The following is a 23,338-nucleotide window of genomic DNA, read 5'->3' as shown; positions in this document are numbered from 1 at the left end:
ATTATCTTAAATAATATTAAATATAATAATTACTTAAATAACTCTTATAAATAATTAATAATAAGTTTTACTTATTAATTATTTATTTATATTTATCTAGGCTATTTTAATTAATAAGAAAATAATAAAAAATAATAATAATAATAAAAATATTAAATAACTTTATATTTAAATTATTATTATAAATATTAAAATAAATAAGCTTTATAACCTTATTAAAAGAATAAGCGAGATATAATAAATATAAAATACGTAATATATAAATAATATCTAAGAAATTAATAATATAATAATTATTATTATAAAAAGTAGAAATATAAGAGAAATCTTACAATTAGACCCCCTAGAGGAATTTAATAAGACTACTTATAAGCTACTTATATTTCTTATATAACTATATGCCTTTATAACTAATTATCTAATATAATTTAACTTAGTATTTAATAAGGTCTAATATACTATAAGGTAACTTATTAAGTATATTATAGCCTAATTTAAACTTATTATATAAGAATACTTTATTATCTTATTTATTAAACTTTTACTTAAAACTATTAATCTTTATTCTAGCTTTAAGACCTTTAAGGCTATACTCTAATAAGTATTTAAAATAATTAATAAAAAGGTATAAGCTAAAAGAGAGATTAAGGTATTTAAATAAACCTACTTAGCCTTAAAATATAAAGTAAAATATCTTTAATTTACCTTAAAGCTTAATTAAGATTAAAAATCCTTAATATTATTTTTTTTTAATAAACTTAAAAAAGAGATCTAAATAAAACTCTATAAAGAAAATTAATTTAATAACCTTATTAATTATATTAATAAAGTAATTAAGATTAATAATTAATAATTCTTATAAAAGGAATTATAAAACGCTAAGTTTAATAATTATAAAACTAATAACCCTTGGTTTAATATTAATTAAAATAAGAAAAAAAATAATAATACTTTATATAATATTAAAGCTAGCCTTATAATACTTAGAGCTATATAGAAAGGTAAATAAGAGTATTATAGCCTTAAATATTAATATTATTATAAAATATATTATATTAAAAAGGTTTATTATAAGAAATAATAAGATATTAAGGAAAAATATTATTACTTAAATAAATAATAATTCCTCTTAGAAAATAAGAAATATATAAATATAATATAATAAGTTTAATAAGAAAATAAAAAACCTTAAATTATAATTTAAATAATTAAATTTATTATAATATTATAAAGTAAATATAATATATTAATAAAAAGAGACTAAGATAAATATAAATAAAAACTAAATATTATAGTAATTTATAATTAGGTAAGATAAATAAGAAAATAATTAAAAAAAACCTAAGATATATAATAATAACCTCTCTTAGAATTAATAAAGTAAAGAAATCTTATATTAAATATAATAAATAATAAAAAACTTATTATTATAGTTACTAAGGAATCTAAATAAAAAAAAATAATATTAATAAAGTAAAAATAATAAATACTTTTAATATTAGCTAAATAAATAAACTTTAAGAAAGCTATTATAAAAGGCTTCTCTTATAAGAAATAAATTATAAGATATAATAAAAATACTTTTAATAATAAAAGCGCTAAAAAAGTAATAAAAAACTATAAATAAAAAAAATTACTTATAGCTATATAATAAAAATAATAACTAATATTAAAATAGGCTATAAGAAAGGGATATTTAAATAATATAAAAATATATAGATATTATATATAAATAAGAAATCTATATTAAGGCTTATTATAAGAAATTAATTAAAAACCTATAATATTAAGAAATACCTTTTAACTTATAAAATAATATATAAATATACTTAATATATAAAAAATACCTTAATATCTTATAAATATCTTATTAATATTATTAATATAAAAAATATTAAAAAAAAAAATAAAAATAAAACTAGTTTCTTATTACCTTATTAACTTAATTAAATAATAAACCTTATATATAATATAAGATAAAAGGCTATTAAGTATTTTATTAATATAATATTATTAATATTATTATAAAGGTATAGGCCTAGTTAGCATGATTAGGGTAATATCAGAGATATAAGGTAGGTTTTATCTATTAATTTAACTTTAACTTGCCGAAGCTTTAGCGAGCCTTCGGCGGGAAAGATCTTATGTGGCCTAGGACCTATATAACTATCTAAGGATTTCCTAATCTACCGGCGATATCTAGCTTTAACCCGGATACTCTTATAATTACCCCCTCTCTAGGGAGCTTAGTCCTATAAGCTTATCTAGCTAATTAATTCCTTCCTTTATTTAATATTAAAGAATATCTAAATTTAGCTACCTTTTAATAATCTTAGGCTTTAATATTCCTTTATAAGGTCTTATTAATTATTTATTATTTCTTTTATATTTTTTATTATAATATTTATAATTTTTATTATAAATTATATTATTTATCTTTATAATTAGTTAGTTATTATTAGGTTAGTAATTGCTTTGCGTTGCTAGCTATTTAATACTAGTAGCTTAAATATAGCTATTACCGCTATAACTAGAGTTCTTTTTATCTATAATAATCTTCCCTCTTTTATTTTTTTTTCCCTTTATATTATAATTCTTATGCCTATTATAATAATATCACTGCTACTTCTATGATTATTTCTAGATCTCTTTTCCCTTATATTATATAAGATTCTTTAGTTTCTCTCTTCTTAATTATCTCTTAGTTATCTTATTATTATATAGCTTTTAGTAATATCTCTCTTCTCTATCTATGCCTCTATGCTCTCTAAGTTTAAGTATAATCCTAATACTTATTTCTAAAAGATAAATATTAATAAGGTTCTCTATATATATTACTTAGAGTATATTAATAAGAATCCTTAGATCCCTTATATTACTAATAGCTTACTAAACTATTATTTTTTTTATGCCTATAATAAGAAGAAGTATAGCTTTATAAGTTATTTCCTTTTTTTTTTTTCTTTCTTTAAGCTATTATTTATACTTTATAGATTCCCTATAAGCTCTAAGGTATTACTTAGGATTCTTAAAATAATATTTATGCCCTTATTAATAAGGTTCTTAATAATCCTATTTTTTATACCTATACTTAGATCTAGCATATTAATTATACTATTAAGGATATAATATATATTTAGTGAAAGCTTACTAATTATCTTTATAAGCCTACTCTATAGGGTATTAAGATACCTTTCTAAATATCTTATATCTAGATATAGGAGCTTATATCTAACTAAGAGATATTATTTCTCTTTTGCCTTTAAAATATATATCTCCTTTTCTTTATTTCGCCTAGGTATTAATTAACCTTCTATATATAAGCTAGAGCTAAGATAACTTTACTTAAGATAATTAACTATATTGCTACTATTACTCCCTTTTATATCTATAATAATACTCTTACCTAGCTATTACTTAAGGTAATTAATTGCCTTAAGGACTATAAGAATATACTAAGATCTAATATTAAGGTTAAGGGTAATACTTATAAGATTATTAGTATTCTTAGTGCCTTATATAACTACGCTAATTAGGCCTTCTCTAATAATAACCTTAGTCCTATCTATCTTATCTCTTTTATTAGCTAGTGCCCTTATCTCTAAGACCCCGCTAATTCTTTATTAACCCCTAATAATTATAAGCATATTTATCCCTCTAGTAATAATAATAATAATAATAATATTAATAATAATAGTTTACTAAATATTACTTAAAATAAGTACTATAAGGCTAAGAAGACTAAGGTAACTAAGCTAGCTAAGATTAATAGCTATTATTTTACTTATAATAACCCTTAAGTTATAATAAAACTTCTCTATCTAATTACTAAGGTTTTAGCTATTATCTCTTTTTATTTTTTATTATCTTATTTATCTAGGCTTTAGCCTATATATTAATCTTTTATATCTCTCTTATAATGCTTTAGCAAGGGGTTTCTAATTTTCTTATTTAATAGCCTAGCATAGCTTAGTTTTACTTAAGTTCTATATTTAAGTTTTTATTTTCTTATACTTAGAATAATAAAGTATTTATTATTAAGCTTTTAATATAAGCTTAGCTATATTTTATCCTACTTCTTATAATCTCTTCTTATAGTCTTAAGATATTTTTTTATTATTACTTATATATTTTATAAGTATTCCTTAGGTTCTTATATATTATATTCTATTAGCTAACTCTTTTATTTAATAAGGTAGAAAGTTTTATTTCTTACCTCTTTATATAAGATTACTTTTTTTACCTCTTACTTATTAGGCTTATCTTTAAGCTCTAATTAATCTTATATAGTATTACTAATCCTTTTATAATCGCTCTATAGCTTAATAAATAATATATAAAATATATTATATATATATTAGTATTTCTTTAGTAGCTCTAAGGTATAGGCTTATTTTCTATACCTATTAAGAACCTTAGCTCTTATAAATTATAGGGCTAGCTTAAGGTATTTAAATCTCTAGTTCTTTATTAATACTTTAATAATCTATCCCTAATAGTAAGTCTATAGCTTATACCTAGAGTTATAATATTTCGCCTATAACTCTAAAGCTCTCTTCTAGTATTTATATACTTAGGCCTATATATAACTAAGTATTATTAAGTATTTAATAATGCCTTATATATTTATTTCTTTTTTTATTAGGATATATTTTATATATTATAAGTAATAACTAAATAGTACTTTTATTAAAGAGACCCTAATAGTTAAGTATTTATTATTATTATAAGTAAAAGTAATATCTAGGAGTTATATTACCTACCTTTTAGGTAATTCTCTTATATATACTCTTAGATATTTCTTAAGTATCTAATATATATACTCTATTTAACTATTTATCTAAGGGTAATATATAATTAATAGTTAGCGATAGATTACTTACTTTTTTATAAGGTCTACTTAAAACTTATTAGTAATTAGCTTATCTTAGTTACTAATAATCCCTTTTAGTATATTAAAATAACTTTTAATATACTTATATAAGAGAGCTATAAGCTTAGTAGCCCTAAGTTTTTTTTTAATTAGGATAAATAATATAAACTTAATTATTTTATAAATAATAATAAGGATTATATTATAATTATTATTATTACTCTAAGTACTTAGTAATAGCCTAGTAATAAAATTAAGACTAATTTCCTAAAATAAGTATAATAATAGTAATAAAGACTAGAGTTTCTTATAAGGCCTATATCTAGGAACTCTAATGCCTTAGTAGGTTAAGTAGCTCTTAATATATTCTTAGATATCTTTTATAATACCTTATTAATAAAACTTCCTCGAGATAAGGTTAAGTATTTTTTATAATCCTATATAGCCTACTCTTAGATTATTATAATATTAGCAAAAGATCTCTATTTTTATAGCGCCTTAATCTAAGATAACTAGTCTTTCTTTATAATATAATAAGTCTTAGAAGTTTATTATATATCTCTTATATTTATTAATAGCTCTCTAGGCCTTTACCTTAAACTCTTAGTATTATTAGTCTTAGCTTTATAGTTCCTTAATTAATACCTTAAATTTCTTAGAAGGCTAAGAGAGAAATGCTATTTCGCCCTTTATAAGCTCTTTTATAACTAGGCATAAAATATATTACTCTAGAATAATAACCCTAGCTATAATTAGGTCCCTAGAGGCTTACTAAGAGTCCTCTATTTACTTAGTAATCTATAAAATATCTATTCTCTTTATTCTTACTTATTAATATTAGGTTATAATAATAGATATAATATAATAAGTATTACTTTTTAGCTTATACTTATAGGAGGGGGGGGGACCCCTTATTATAGCCTATATTACGCAGATATATATAATTAAAATACTAGCTTTACCTTTAAGCGCGGCGATATATTACTAAGTAGGTTTTAATAACTTATATATAAGCTCTAGCTTCTTAGCTAATATAAGTAAGATATTTTTATAAGAGATCTCTCCCTTTATATAATTAGGTCTCCTTAAAAGACTATCTATAGGGTTTTTTATCCCTAGCCTATATTTAATATTAAAATTAAAGGTAGATAGTTAATAGACCTAGCGGGTAAGTTTACCTTATAGGTCCTTAGCTAATGCCTTAATAATACCTATAAGTACCTAATAATCTATTAAGATTAAGAACTTTTTAGAAAGCCCTTATAAGTAATAAGACTAATATTCTAGGCTCTTAATAATTACTAATAGCTCTTATTATCCTATAGCCTATTATTACTCTTAGTCTTATAGTTTCTATAACTAATAAGTAATTAATTATTACTAAGTATTAATTAATTAGGTTAAGATACTAGAAATAGCCTTTACTAAGGTATTTATTTCTACCCTAGTTAGGAGTAATAGGTCCTAGTAATAAAGAATTATTATAAAATAAAAGGCCTATTTAAGCTATTAAAAGGCTTATTTTATATTAGCTATCTAAATAAACTTATTGCTCTTTTTTCTATTCTTACTTTCTTTTAATAAAGATATAATTAGGCTTATAATTACTAAGTAATATATAATAAATTTCTAATAAAAATTATAAAAGCCTAAGAAGACCTATATATCTTTAAAGCTAATTAGGGCCTCTTACTTAGATATTAACTTAACTTAAATAAGGTTTATTTTTATTTTTTCTTAAGTAATAATATACCTAAGAAACTTAATACTTTATTAATAAAAGTTATACTTAGATAGTTTATTATATAGCTATACTTTAGCGAGCTATTATAAGACCTCTCTAAGGTACTTAGTATATTTCTCTCTTATCTATAAATAAACTAAGATATTATCTATATAAGATATATAATATATATTTAATATATTAATAAGTAATTAATAAATATATATTTAGAATATAGTAGGGGTATTAATAAGCCCAAATAGCATAACTATATATTAAAAGTACTTATATCTTATATAAAAGGCTATTTTTTAATAATCTTTTTTTATAACCCTTATCTAATAATATATATTATAGATATTAGTCTTAGAGATTTATTTTACTCTAATAAGCTAATTTAAGAGGTCTCTAATAAGGGGAAGAAGGTATTAGTTCTTAATTATAACCTTATTTAACTTATAATAATCTATATATAAGTATATTCTTTTATCCTTCTTAGGCATAAATAATATTAGGGCACTTATTTTATTTACTAAGTATTTAATATATCTATTTATTAGGTTCTCCGCGAGGTATTCCTAAAGAGTAATATATTAGGCCTTATTTATAGGGTATAATAGCCTATAAGGTAGCTTATTTCCTTAAATAAGGTTAATCCTATAGGTTACTTCTAGTAAGAGTAATATCCCCTTAGCTACTTCCTTATTAAAAAACCCTTTTAAGCCTTTAAGTTCTAATAAGAGCCCCTTAGTATCCTTAGTCTCTATATCTAATAGTTTACTAAGTATAGCTATGCTTTTCTCCTAAGGCATAAAGGTAGCTATTATATATAATATATAAATAGCCTCTTAGTTCTTAATAATATCTTAGAGAAAAAACTTTAGGTCTATAAGAGAAATCTCTTAGTAATACTATAAATTAATAATATAATTAATAATAATACCCTCTTAGCCTATAAAGTAATAAGATAGGATTATATTATATTTCTTAGAGCTAATATTAAAACCTATAAATACTTATTATATCTTTTATAGCTTCTTATTATTACTAAGGAGGAAAAAGATAAGCTAATAAGTATTTCTTAGGTTTATCTTATCTCCTTTAAATAATTCTAGCCCTAAGGCAGTATAATTTATTATAAGCTTAAGTCTAAGCCTCCTAATAAGATCCATATTAATTAGGTTAATCTTAGATCTTATATCGAAAAGTATATTAAGTTCTTCTTTAGTAAGCCCTTAGAGAGCTAATCTTCTTACCTAGGCTATCTTCCCCGTGGGTACCTATTTAATAGGAGTTATAAATAGAGGATTAAGTTTCTCCTTTATTTATTCTAGTTTTCTAAGTTATCTAGCTCCTCGGCTTAGATATAATTAACCTTTACTAAGGGGCCGCTCTTCCCTAGAGGGGTTTAGTTTATACTATTATGCTTTTTTAATAAGTAATCTAAGGCTTTATAACCTAATTAATTATAACTATAATATCTAATTATTACTAGCTACTTATTAATCTATATATAATATATTATTATTATAGGTATACTTAAGTAGCTCTAGGTTTCTTAGTAGTATTCTAAGCCTATTCTTAAGAGTAGCCTTAATAAAGAGCTTTTTTTATAGGTTCTTTTATATCCTTCTTAATAAAGGAAATAATATCTCTTCGCTAAAGGCTTAGAAATATTTAATTTATACTTTTACTTAGCTTTATTATTAGCTTAGGATTAGTTTTAAATATATTTTACCTTATTAATAATATCCCTAGCTTTCTCTAGGGGCTATTTAATTTACTTAAGCTCTCTCTTAACCCTAGGGGTAAGGTAATAAAAGTAATAATAAGCTATGCCCTTATTTTTTTTTTATTTTATTAATAATATATTATAGAGGGTATATTATTATATAAAATACTAGAGGGGAGTCTTTTCTTTCCCTTATATAATAACTATAAGCTAGTCTCTTACCTATTATTCTTATAGTTTTAGATTAATATATTATCTTTATATAAATATAAGGTATTTTTCCTAAGAAGAAAGGTTTATTACTAAGCTAGTAGTATATATTCTTTATTCTATCTAGAGAGTATAATTAAGCTTAGTTATAAACTATTTAATCTACTATTTAGCTATAATACTAAGCCTTAATTAATTACCCGCTTTAATAGCCTTAATCTAATTATTAGTCTTAACTATATTAATATACTTAGCTAAGAGCTTATAATTATATTATAATAGCTTCTTATAATCCTTATAGGGAATAAATACTAATTATTTAATAAGTTATATTAATATCTAATTCTATTATAATAGGTAATCTAAGATTACTTATTATTATTCTTATTTATCTTACTAATAGTATTATTACTCTTACCTTTATAATCTCCTTAGCCTTCCTAAGGATAAAGAGCCTAAAAAGGATATTAATAATAAGCTTACTCTCCTTTACTATTGCCTTAGCGAGGTTATTCTCTAGTATAGTATTATAACTAAGGTATAGCCCCTTTGCTATTATTATTCTTTATTAAGTAAGTAGGTAATCTCTTCTAACTATATTAATAAATAGCTTCTATACTTATATAGAGATATTAAGAGAGTCTCTAAGATAAGAGTCTCTTATTATCCCCTATTCTCTTAGATTAGCTATTTAAGGTCCTCTATATCTATATAACCTAGGATCCTTAATCTTATAGTTAAGCTAATAAGTGGTATTACTATTTATTTCTATTATTATAACTCTATTAAGTTATTTTTATTAATATAGCGCTAAGCTATTAGCTATTAATTAATAGGGGCATTTCTATATAATTTATTTATCTTAATAATACGCTAATCTTCTATAAGGGTAGAAATTAAAGAATTATAAAGGTATAGGCCTAATTAGCATAATTAGGGTAATATTAGAGATATAAGGTAGGTTTAATTTATTAATTTAATATTAACTTACTAAAGCTTTAATAAGCCTTTAGCGGGAAAGATCTTATATAGCCTAGGACCTATATAACTATCTAAGGATTTCCTAATCCGCTAGCGATATTTAGCTTTAACCTAGATACTCTTATAATTATATATATAAAATACTATATAGAATTATATTAAGCTATTTAAATATATAAATAAACAATTTATAAGGTTAAAAATTAGTAAAAATAGGTTAGCTAAGAAAAATAAAAAAAACTAAAAGATTAATAATTTAGTTAGATAATAAAGAAAACCTAAAATAAAAGTAAGAATAATAATATTAAGACTAGCTATATAGCTAGGATAATATATATAATTATAAAGTATATAATAATAATAAATATAAGTATAATCATATTAGCTATATATTATTAGAAAACTAGGAAACTTACTTATAAAAGGGCTATAAGTAAAAAAATAATTAATAATATTATAAAAGGCCCTATATATTATAAAAAGAGGTATTAACCTAAGATATTTTAAAATATTAATATAAATTAAGAAAAAATAATTATATACTTTAATAAATAATAGAGCTAAGTAAAATCTTTTTAACTAAAAGATAATAAATAAGCTTAAGCTATTATAGAAATATAAGGTAAAGCCTTATATAATAATTAACCTTAAAAGGAAATAATTTAATTATAATAATAGAGTTATTAATAATAAGATTAATTATATTAAAGTTTTTATTAAAAAAAAGAATTAAGGAATCTTATTTAATATTATACTTATAGAAAGCTATAACTTAGTACTTAGGTATTTATACTTATAGTAATTTAATTTATATTTAAATTAAAGAATTAGCTAAGTGCTTTTTCTTAATAAGAAAGTATGTTTTATAATAACTTAGAAAATAATATAAGATCTTAACTTTTTATTAAGAATATTAAAGAAATTAAATAAAAATAAATATAAAATATTTTTTTATATAAAGAAATATAATATAAATATTATAATAAATAAAATTAATAAAATAAATAAATAATTATATATATTATATAATAATTTTATTAATTAAAAAAACAACCTTAAGTAAATTAAAAAAATATTAAGAAAAAAATAACTTAAAAATATTTTATTATAATATTATATTTATAAAAAGCTTTTTATAAAAAAACTAAAAATAAGTTTATATAAATATATATATTATAACTTAGAAATTAAGTTTATTAATAAAAGATAACTTAGTTTTAATAAACTTTATTTATTTTATATAATATAATTATTAATATTAAACGAATATATTAAAGAAATATTATAAAAAAGATATATTAAGGAAAATAAGTTATTTATTAAATATCTTATTATATATATCTTAAAAAAAAATAAAAAGCTTTACCTTTATATTAACTTTAAGATATTTAATATTATTATACTTAAAAATTATATATTATTACCCCTTATTAATAAGCTAAAAGATTAATTTTTTAAAATAAAATATTATATAGTATTTAACCTTAAAGAAGCTTATAATCTTATTTAGATTAAAGAAAAATATAAATAAAAATCTACTTTTTATACTAAGTATAGACTATTTAAGTACCTTATTATGCCTTTTAGACTTATAAATATACTTATTATATTTTAATAAATAATTAATAATATATTATAAAAATATCTAAATATATTTATTATATATTACTTAGATAATATTTTAATCATTTTTAGATAAAAAAAAATATAAAATATTTATAGAGTATTATAAATATTATAAGATATTAATTTATTAATAAAACCTAAGAAAAATAAGTTTTATACCTTAGAGATAGAATTTCTTAGATATATTTTCTTATATAATAAGATTTATATAGACCTTAAGAAGGTCTTAATAATTAAAAACTAAGAAGAATTAATTAATATTAAGAAAATATAAACCTTTTGTAATTTTATTAATTATTATTATAAATTCCTTAAGTAATTTAAAAAGATTATAATATTATTAATTAAGCTTATAAAAAAAATAAGATATTTATATTTAAACTAAAATATAAAAAGCCTTTTATATAATTAAGGAATTTATCTTAAGTAAATTAATACTTAAGATATTTAATTTATCTTAATTAATAAAACTTAAAATAAATATTTTAGATTTTATATTAAGAGCTTAAATAAAATTATAATATAATAAGGGACTTATATACTTAATTATATTTTATTTCTATAAATTATATAAAATAAAACTTAATTACTTTATTTATAATATAGAATTCCTTATAATTATTAATACCTTTACAGAATTTTAATATTACCTCCTTAGAAATATTTATTAAATTAAGGTATATATAAATTATAAAAATATTATTTACTTTATAAAAACCTAAGAACTTAATAGATAATAACTATAATATATTAAATATCTTTTAGAATTTAAGCATATTATTATTTATATTAAGGGAATAAAAAATAACTAAGTTAATACTATTAGCTAATAACCTAACCTAGATATTAGAAAGATTAAAACTAAAGAATAATTATTATATTTTATTTTAAAAAGATATCTTAAATAAAAATATATTAAGTAAATATAAAAGTAAATACCCTTATTAAAGTATTTTATATTTATTAAGAAATATAGGTAATAAGCTATAGATTTTATTAATTATATATAAGGATATTAATAAGAAAAAGATAAATTATAGACTTATAAAAAGAAACTTTTTATTTTTAATAAAGTATTTTAAATTATTTTTAATTATTATTATTATTAAATTATATATTATAAAAACTTAAAAAAAATAACCTAAGCTATATAATAATATTATAATAATTATAAATTCTTATATAAGGTATAAGAAAAAATATTTTAATATGAAAAATATTATAAGATAGCTAAATAAATAAACTAAAAATAGACCTACTTCTTAGAAAAAAAATATAAAAAATAAATTATTAAAGAATTTTATAATATAAACTATAAATACCTTATTAACTTAATATAGCTATATATTTAATAAAATAAGGTAATTTACTTTTAAGAAAAATCTAAGAATATAATATATAGGTCTTAGATAATAAAAAAATAAATAAATAATAAATTTTAGATCTATTATATTATAAATTTATATATAAAATATATACTTACTTATTATATAAATACTAAGGAATTAATAAAACCTTAAAATAAGTTAAAATAATATTTATTTTTTTTAAAATAAAAAAAAGTATCTTAATAATTATTAATTAATATAATTTTTATATAAAAACTAAGATATAATACTATAAACCTTATAAAGAATTATAATTACTCTTAGTTATAAAATAATAATAAGACTTAATTACTATAGACTTTATTATAAAACTACCTTTATTAAAAAAATTAATTATTAAAAACTTTTATAATAATATTCTTATTATTATAAATAAATTTATAAAATTTTCTTATTTTATACGTTATAGAGAATTAATAATAATTAAAGAATTTATTTATTTTTTTTATTTTTATATTATAAAAATATATAATATATTACTTAAAAGTATTATAAATTAAGGATTATTATTTATTTTAAATTTTTAATAAAGCCTTATAAGATACCTAGGGATTAATTATAAGCTCTTTATAATATATTATAAAGAGATAAATAAATAAATTAAATATATTTACTAAATACTACAATAATACCTTTAATATTATATTAATTATAAATAAACTAACTAAGTTAAGAAACTATTAGCTATATAGCTAGCTTATAATATAGCTATAAATAAAAATATAAAGCTTATATTAGCTTATATTCATTTTAGATTTATCTTAAATATTTATTAATAAGCTAGAAATATAATTATTAATCTTAAAGTAATTTTTATTAATAATTAGTTATAAAACTTATATAAAGAAATAAAAAAAAACTTAAGTGTATTAAAAATAAAATAATAAATTATATTAATATAAAAAAATTAAAAGATTAATTTTCTTAAAGATAGATATAATTTATTTTATAATAAAAAAAAATAATAAAAGAATAAAGTAAAAAACTTAATTATAAGTATATTAGAGTATATAAAGTTAAATAAAAATTTTAAAATATAACTATAAATTAGATTTATTACCTAAGGTTAAGTTTTATTTAATTTTTTATATCTTATTACTTAAATTAATAAAAAATATTATTTAAGTTAAAACTAATAATAAATTAGAAATAAAGATTAATAAATTAGAAAAATATATTATAAAAGCTATTTTTAATATAAATAAAATTAATAATAAAATAATATATTTTATTAAATAAAAAGATTATTTTAATTCTAAAAATATATAAAAACCCTTAAAATACCTTATTAATATATAATACCTTTTAAAAGATTTTTATTAATAATATTAAAAAAAGAAATAAACTTAAGGCTAATAATACTCTAATTAATAATATCTATAATACCTATAAACTATATCGCAATTATAGCTTTTAATTCTACCTTTCTAGTTACTTCTAGCTTATTTAAGAAATAAAGTCCTTAAATAATTATTTTAATACCCTTAGTATATAATTAATATTTTTAATAATAAAATTAGATTAAATAAGCTAAAACCTTATTTACCTTTACTTAAGCTTCTTATATCTCTTACTATAAATATAAAAAGTCCTCTTTAATATACTCTTTCTTAAAATCTAAATAATTAGACTCTTAGTAAATATAATTTACTTAAGAAATTATTAATAATAAAAAACCCTATAAATAAAAATATATAAATAAGTAGTAAAAATATTTATTAATATATTATATAAAAAGTTATAATAAATATATTTTTTATAATAATTTAATTTCTTAAGTAAGGCTATATAATAAAAGCTATAAAAATATTAAAATAAATAAAATATAATTTTAAATTTAAAATAATTAAATATATTAATAAAAGATTTTTATAAGTTAAAAATCAATATATGTATATAAAATAACTAAGGTTATAAATATAGCCTTAGGGATAAAACTAACAAAAGGGAGATATTATATTATAGCCTAAGAAACCTTTAAGCTATATAACTAAAAGGACTTATATTATTATATTAATTAGAAATAGATTAAAATAGATTATGCCTTATAGGCTATAATCCCTTTTAATTTAATAAATAAAATTATAATAGCTTAGGCCTTATAAGTTATAATCTATTATAATCTACCTTATTATATAAAATATATAAAATATATTTATTATATTTTTTTATATAATAATTACCTTAGTTATTAATATAACTTAATTATACTTAATACCTTTAAGTATATTATTAGATATAATATATTATTATTTAAGTATAATATAATTAATTTATTTATTAATATAAACCTAATAAAATTAATTTATCACTTAGGAATATATATAATTACTATAATTATATATAAAATTATATTTTTTTAAATTAAATTATTTTAATTTATTCTTAAGTATATTATAAAATTAAATTATTTTTTAATATTATTTAATTAAAAAAAATAAATTTAAGATTTTTAAGAATATTTTAATATTTTATTTTATTATAATAATTTAAAATATAATATAAATAATTAAAAAAATATATATTTTAAAATATATAATATATATAATAAATAAATACATTAATTAAATATATAATTTCTTTTTTTTTATTTTTATAAAAAAAATTATAATAAAAATATTTTTAAATTATTTAATTAATAAAATTATTTATAATATTTTTTTTATATTTTAATTATTATTTAATATATTTTTATATTATAATTAAATTTATTATAATTATTATAATATTAAATTTTTAATTATATTAAATTTTTTTTAATTATTATTTTTTAATACTTTAATAAATATTTATATATTTATTTTTATTTAATTAATTAAAATTATTCTTAATCTTGGAAATATTTTTTATAATTAAAACTTTTTTTTTAATATTAATTAAAAAATATTTTTTATTTTTTAAAAAGTTTTATATTCAATAATTAATAAAATATTTTAATATATACCTATTAGCTTATATAGAGCTATTGCTCTAGGCGAGCTAACCTAGTAAGCTAGGTTAGCTATAAAATTATAATATATTATAGGGCCTTAATTTATCTCTTAAAAAGCTATTTTTTTTTATTCTTTAAGTTTTAAAAGTTATTAAAAGTAATTTTTAAAGGTAAAAAAGAGTTAATTAAAGTAATTAATAATACTTAATATAATAATATTAATAATATTAATAAAATCTATAATAAAAGCTATTATTTAAGCCTCTAAGGCTATTACCTTTCTAGATACTTTATTATATAAATTTAGCTATAAGATTATCTCTTTAGCCCCCTGGGCTAGCTTTTTATATAGCTCTTATTTTTGTAATAATACTCTTAATCCTCTATATTCTTAATATATAATATTAAGGCTATATTAGGCATAGCATAGAAAGAGGTTTAAGTAATAAAAATAATAGCCGCAGTGATAAGGCTATAATTAGTAGTAATAAAGGTATCTTAGGTAGATATAGAAGAGGTTTAAATAAAGGGAGGTTATTATTATTTTTTTTTTCCTTATTAATAAGAGCTAGATTAAATTACAAAATAATATTATTATTATTTCTTATAAGAATAGTTTAATTTATTATACTAAGGGTTTTAAGGTAAAACTAATATTATAAATAGCTTTATTAACTTTTTATTATAATTATATATTTATTATAAAATTATTAGGCTTTTAAGAAAAGATTTAATATATAGTTAAATATTATATCTCTATAAAATAATACTTAATATCTTTCTTTATATATTTTAGTTATTAAGCCTATAATACCTTTTTTTTTATATTATTAATTATAATCTCTTTATCTTATTACTAAAGATTTTGTATTTTTTTTATCTCTTATATAATAAGGCTATAAATAAACTAAACTTATGCCTTTTTTTCTTTTTACTAAGTTTTAATAATAATCTCTTTGTATTACTCTTAAATCTCTTATAAATTAATCTTATAATTAAAATTATTAATTAGTTTTATTTTTTTTCTTTCTTCTTAATATTATATCTCTTTTTAATTTAAGCCTAGTAGTTATTAATATAAGTAATAACTATAGATTTAAAGATTATAACTTTTATAATAATCTTATATATCTAATAAAGCCTAATATATACTAGAGAGCTAAAGGTATTATTATAATACTTTAAGAGGTATTTAATAATATTTATAATAATCTAAAAATAAGAAATATAAAAAATAAATAAAATAAAGGCTAGGTTAATAGCTTATTTTGCCTAAAGCTATTTTTTAGTACAATATATTATTATTAGCTTAGGATTTAATAAATAAATACTTAACTTTTCAAACCCTAAGATAATATTATATATAATAAATCTTTTCTTAAAGATTTATTATTTTGTACTTTAACTTTATAATTATATTAATATTAAAAGAAACTTATAACTTACCTAAAAGCTATAAATAAAATTAATATAAGAGAAAAAGATATTTCTCTTTTAAAGTTACTTAATAAGATATTTTTAATATATATTTTTTAATAATTAAAATACTTTAATATTTATTAATTATAATATATATATAAAATAAGATAATAAAAAAGCTATAATAATATAATATTTTATATAATATTCTTTAATAATAAAGACTTTATATTTTATAAACTTCTTAAAAATAATAAAGTATTAAATTATTATATTAAGGGCATAAAAAATAAAAGAAATATTATATTAAATATATTTATAAATAAGATCTTTAAAGAACTTATTATAATTAAATTATTTCTTAAAAAATATTTTATAACTTTATATTATAAAAGATTTTACTTAGGAATATTAATTAAAGTATATTATTTACTTAAGAGTTATCTTATTATTAAAGAAAGCTATATTAGATTAAATAAAATAAATATTAGGATTAGCCTTTATATATACCTAATCTAAGGTTAGAAATATCTTAAAAATAAGCTATAATATTATTATATTACTTATAGCGCTATTTATATTAATAAAGATATAAGTATTATAATTAAAAAGAAAAAAAACTTATTTTTTATTTTTTATTTTATTTATATAATAAAGACTTTAATACTTTCCTTAAGGATCTTAATCTTAATATTAGCTTAATTAATATTTCAATATTTAAAGGTATTAATCTTATAACTCTAAATAATTAGGCTTTTAAATTATTATTAAAGGTTATAAAGATTATTAACTTCTTAGGACTTATAAGATTATTTTATTACCTTAAGAAATACTTATTTAAACTTAAGGTAATTAATATAATAATTAGAATATTATATCTTATTAAATAGATTAATATTAAGATTCTTATATTAATAAAGGGTTATAATAATATCTTTAATTCCAGCTTTAAAGGTAAAAAATCTAAATCTTTTTATTTATATAATAGAAATATTAATAGCTTTATCCTTTTTATCTATAAGGACTTATAATTTATTAACTTAATAAGGCATAGATTTAATTTCTAGCCTTCTTATAATCCTTTAAAGAAAGGCAAAAAAGGACCTAGGGTAATATATATTAGTAGTATAAAGTAAGAATAGTTAGGTTATATTAGCAGAGGTATTATAATCAAAGCCCTAAATATACTAGGTATATAATACTATAATTTCTTAGGTAGCCTTAAGATTTATATTACTTAGTATAATAAAAATAGATATAAGAGAGGTGTATTTTACTAATTAGTATTATAAAATACAGCTAAAATAAGTAATAATTATATATAAATAAGGATATAATTAAGTATAGGGTTTATATTATAATTTTATACTTATATTATAATTTTATAGCTAACCTAGCTTATTAAGTTAGCTCGCCTAGGGTAATAGCCCTATATAAGCTAATAGGTAATTATTTTTATATTTTTTTAATAAATTTTAAAAATTAATTTTAAAAAAATATTTTAATATTTTTTAAATTATTTTTTAAAATATTAAAAATAATATTTATTTTTAAATATAATTTTTATAATTATTAAATTTTTAAAAAATTAAAAAATTAAAAAATTAATTTTTTTTTTAATATATATTTAAATTTATAATAATATATTAAATTTTAAAATTATAATTCTTAAATTAAAAAAATATAATTAATTTTTTTAAAAAGAATTTTAATAGTTTTTTATTATAATAATTTTATATTTAATATAAAAATTTAAAAAAGAATTTAATTAAATATTTTATATTTTGATTATAAATTTATTCTAATATATTAAAATATTTAATATTTTTTAAATTTAATAAATTAATAATTTTTATAATTATTAATTATTAAAAAATAATAAAAATTAATTAATTAATTAATTATATATTAATTAAATTATTTAAATTATTTAAAATTAATTTTATTATAAATTTAATTATTTTAAGTTATTATAATTATTTAATTATTTAAAAAATTAATATTTTAATATTAATTAATAAAATCATAATAATTTATATTAATAATAAATAATTATAATTTATTTTTAAATTATATTAATTTTAAATATTTTTTAAAAAACTTAAAAAAATAAATAATAATATAATTTTATAATTAAATTATAATATATTAAATAATTAAATTATAATATATTAAATAATTAAAAATTAATTAATTAAATAATATATATTAATAAATTTTTAATTTTTTTATTTAATTATTTTATTTATTTTTTATATATATTAATTTTTTTTAATATATTAAATATTTAAAAATTAATTAATTTAATAATAATAATATATATCAATATATTTTTAATTAAAAAAATAATTAAAAAAATAATTAAAAAAACAAAATTTATTTTTATTATATAAATAATATATAATAAAATATTTTTTATATTATAATATTTATTATAAAAAATAAAATAATTATAAAAAAAAAAATTAATAATTAAATATAAAAGTTTTATTAATTTTTTTATTTAAAGTATAAAAATATAATATAAATAAAATAAAAAATATTATAATTAATAAGTTTTTTAATTTATTAGCTTAATTATTATATTATTTAGTTTTATTATATTTAAGTCTTATATTAAGTTTAATTAAATTAATTATATATTAATACTTTTTAAAAATTCTTATATTATATTTTTTTAAATCAAATATAAACTAAGACTTTTTTTATATTATTAATTAAATTATAAATTTTAATTTATTAATAATTTTAAATTATAATAACTTATTTTATAATATAAAGAAAAATATAAATCTTATTTTATTTACTTATATTTTTCTTATTTTATTATTTATAGTATTTTTACTTTATTTTAATTAACTTTTATTTTTAAAACTTAAGTATTATCCCTATAATAGTACACCTTTGTTAAACCGACCACAGGGCCAAAAACATAGGCGCGCCACTAGTTAGTGACCACTTGCGTATTTCGGCCTATATGTCCGGTTCAACAACCTTCGCCGTCACGCCATAGGGCAAAAGATTAGGCTATAATCGCTATTGTAGCAATTGTAGTAGTGCTTCAGCTGCCTATAGGGGCTTAGAGCGCTATTACGGGGGACCAAGCCGTAACAATCCCTGACCCCGATATTACTAGATAAATGCCCTCCCCCCTTTGCTACTAACATTTGCAATTATGTGTCTCTAAACGTAGGCACTGAGTCTAGAAATGAATTTGGCGCCTCTAAAAAGGTTTTTCAACTTCCGATGACGGTCCTGCATAGGCCATGATGTCAAAGGTCAAGAGGCTGCCCGAGTACGACCCCGAAGGGGAGCCACCTGGAGTCATCAGCCTACCAGGTGCAAGGAGAGTGAGAACTGAGCCGCTGAGTGAAAGCTCCGCTCTGGCAAGGTCATTGATGAAGTAATTCAGAGTGTCTCCCAGAGGCGTCCTTTCAAAGAGTTCCATCTCCTGAGCGAGTGCTGACGCAGCCAGCGCTCTATGCAGCCTCTTGGCAGGGAGAATGACGCAGTAGCAAGCGAGGAGAATAAATAATATCCTACTCCAAGGTAGGAATACATTTATTGCTCATACTTGTTATGCCTACTTATCAAATTTACCGGAATAATCTATTTAGTATATTTTTTCCAACAATCCCGACTAATAATTCTAAATTCTATTTTCTAAAATTAACAACCTCCTACCAAAGAGACAAAGAGACTAGCTACAGTACAAAAGGACATGGTTTTTGTAAGACGCAAAGCAACATGGCTTTCACACCTTTGTGACAACTCCAACACTGGACTCCACCTCTGCCATGAAGGGACTCCATCTAAGGACTAAGACTAGAGATGGCATGCTCGCGCCAGTAAGAAACACTGGAAATCGCGGCACCTGGTCCAGCCAGACCCAGAGCAGCCAGCGATGTCAAACCCCCCAGCACAGCCTGCGTTGTTCGCACAAAGCCGAGAGAGCGCAGCTCCCAGGCAGCGTACAGGGAATAGATGATGCTTGATCCCGCAGCTATGATGCCAGCACTCTGAGAAAGAGGCAGCACCTTGGACAGGCTCGTCTGTGCCGTGCTTCCGAAGAATTGCGTAGCGCCGGAGAATGCAAGTTTCGTGATGACCGGAATAATTACACTGATGGCCAATGCAGCGCCATGAGCAAACTTAAGGGGTGCCACATCCTCATTCTTATACAGCTCAAGTTCAGACTCGGTGGCATAGTCGATTGCCTTGGTGTCTGGCTTGCTTTCAGCTCCCTGCTTGCTCTTTCTCTTCGAGGCACACACGGCACTGAGTCCTCCAGCGAAAGCCACGCAAAGCAATGGATACGCCTTCCACAGGTTTCCAACGTATCCACTTATTTCGGCGTCATTGATTGGCAACAGCGCTGCAACCGTCGGCAGGCCAAAGCCTGCCAGAATAGCTGGGATGATGGACTGTGCAATCTCTGGCTTGACATGTCTGTTTGTGGTCGAGCTGGTGGAGAAAAGGACAGACGACAGAGAGAACAAGGGGAGCACCGAGCTCGGCCCGGCGAGCGTGTAGATGAGTGAGTAGACCCGCGTCCTGCTTTCCGTTAGTGACTGTGCTGTGCTATCGTGATACGGAGGGGCTTCGTACCAGGAGAGAGGGTTGAGGGTATTTCCATGTCGGGAGGCCTCGACGAGCCAGGTAGAGAGAGTCGGGATCAGGCTTGTGACAAGGCTTGCCCCCGGTCCCTGGCCAGTCAGTCTACCCAAGATGCCTCCATTGCCCAATTGCTGCAGGTTGCCGGCCTCAATGTCCAGCTTGCTGAGTGAAGCGTATAGCAGCACCCCGAGGCTGCCGGATGCCAGCAACCATGGGATGCGCCTGATAAGGTCACCCTTGATGGGCTTGGCAGGCAACTCATCCTCAAACGGAACAAAGTGAGATCGCTTCGGAACAGGAATTCCATGAATCCTAGTAGCCTCGCAGCAAATCGGGACCACAATGTCGACAAAGGCGTCTTGGCCAAAGAAGGGTATCAGGTATTTGAGCAAGACACGAGAGAATATAAATCGCTGGCTGATCATGCTTTGCAGCATGTGCGCTTGTTCGACAAGGCGCTTGGCGCGCTCATAGCGGAGGGCATGGACTTCTGACAGTGCTGCGTCCACTTGGTCGCCAGACAAGCCTTGGGGACTCGACCGCAGGTGGCGCACTAGAGCATTGACGAGTAGTGCCGCCGACTCCATGGCGCCGTTCCCGCCTTGGCCAGATGCGGGATCGATCTGCGGGCATGACACGTTAGCCATGCATGGGACGAGTACATATATGGATGAGCTAGCGCTCAACTTACCTTATGAGCCGAATCTCCAATCGTGACGATGCGCTTATAATGCCATCGCTCGAAGACATACTCCTCCAGCGGGACCAGCGTCGACATGACCTTGTTGCTGTATAGCTCGCCAAAGGTGACCTCCTCGGTTATATTATCGTCATAGCGCTCCTTGACGAGTGCCTCCTCGTCCCGCTTTGAATACTTGCCAATCTCCCTACCGTACTTCGTCTCTGTAAGACCATCAAAGAGGAACCAGTATGTTCGGTTCCCCGGTGCTGCTATGACTAGGTATGCATGACCCTGGCCAATCACCATTTGCTGGCTTCGGCTGCCGAGACCAGATGGGCGATTCGAGATTCCAAAGATGCACCTAGTCGAGACTGGGACCCCTATAGAATAGTCAGTAGATGGGGATGAGAATAGATACGGCGCGATATACGCGAGTTCTCATCTTCGGGGAAGTATCCAGGGCTCTGCTCCTTTCCAAGACGCCACATCTCGTCTCTCACTGCGCTGTGGATGCCATCGGCCCCTACCACGATATCTCCCTCATACACAGACCCATCCTCGGTGTAAGCCTGGACGCCATCCTTGGTCAGCTCGACGCGAGAAATTCGCTTCTTTGTTAAGACTCGGTCTTTATGCTTAAGATTATTATAGAGAATCTGCAGTAGCATTTGCCGGTCGATGAAGATAGAGGGATAGCCGACCCTAGTTTTACAGTTAGTCAAGGACATACTAAAAAATTATACTTAAAGCCTATCGCTACCTCTTCTCAAAATGGACAGATAGGCTAGTCTGCGAAGAGGCAGAGAGGAGAGCGCCGTTAGGCCCACGCATACCGCCGACGGTGTATCGACACTCGCCAGCAATATCGAGGATAGGCTGGAAGCATCCAAGTTGGTCGAGGATGCGGAAGCCATTAGGCAATATACCAATACTGGCTCCAACCTGGGGTGCGACTTGCGGGTAAGCTTCGAGGAGGACATAGTCTATATCGAATTGCTCGAGCATATTGGCCACCGAGAGGCCGGCGACGCTGCCTCCCACGATAACAACTTTGAACGGCATGGCTCTGGGTGGTGAGATATTTGGTGATTCGTGTTCCGTTGTTCATCTCAAGATGGGCGGGAGGCAGTTTTATAATGCCATCCCATGGCAGAA

General features: G+C 21.8%; 1 protein-coding gene across 1 annotated transcript; it reads right to left on the bottom strand.

Annotated features, from left to right (window-relative positions):
* Nucleotides 1–20,696: 20,696 nt before the first annotated feature.
* Nucleotides 20,697–23,245, bottom strand: NCS54_00889200 (Hypothetical protein; the record flags this gene model as incomplete). Its single annotated transcript, XM_053154257.1, has 5 exons — nucleotides 20,697–21,438; nucleotides 21,493–22,124; nucleotides 22,193–22,563; nucleotides 22,614–22,885; nucleotides 22,944–23,245. The coding sequence occupies 5 exons, from the start codon at nucleotides 23,243–23,245 to the stop codon at nucleotides 20,697–20,699; spliced, it is 2,319 nt and encodes a 772-aa protein (XP_053010232.1).
* Nucleotides 23,246–23,338: the final 93 nt, after the last annotated feature.

This window comes from Fusarium falciforme, chromosome 7 (assembly GCF_026873545.1).
Source record: "Fusarium falciforme chromosome 7, complete sequence".
Classification (NCBI taxonomy): Eukaryota; Fungi; Ascomycota; class Sordariomycetes; order Hypocreales; family Nectriaceae; genus Fusarium; species Fusarium falciforme.
This window is presented reverse-complemented; position numbering and strand designations above follow the sequence as displayed.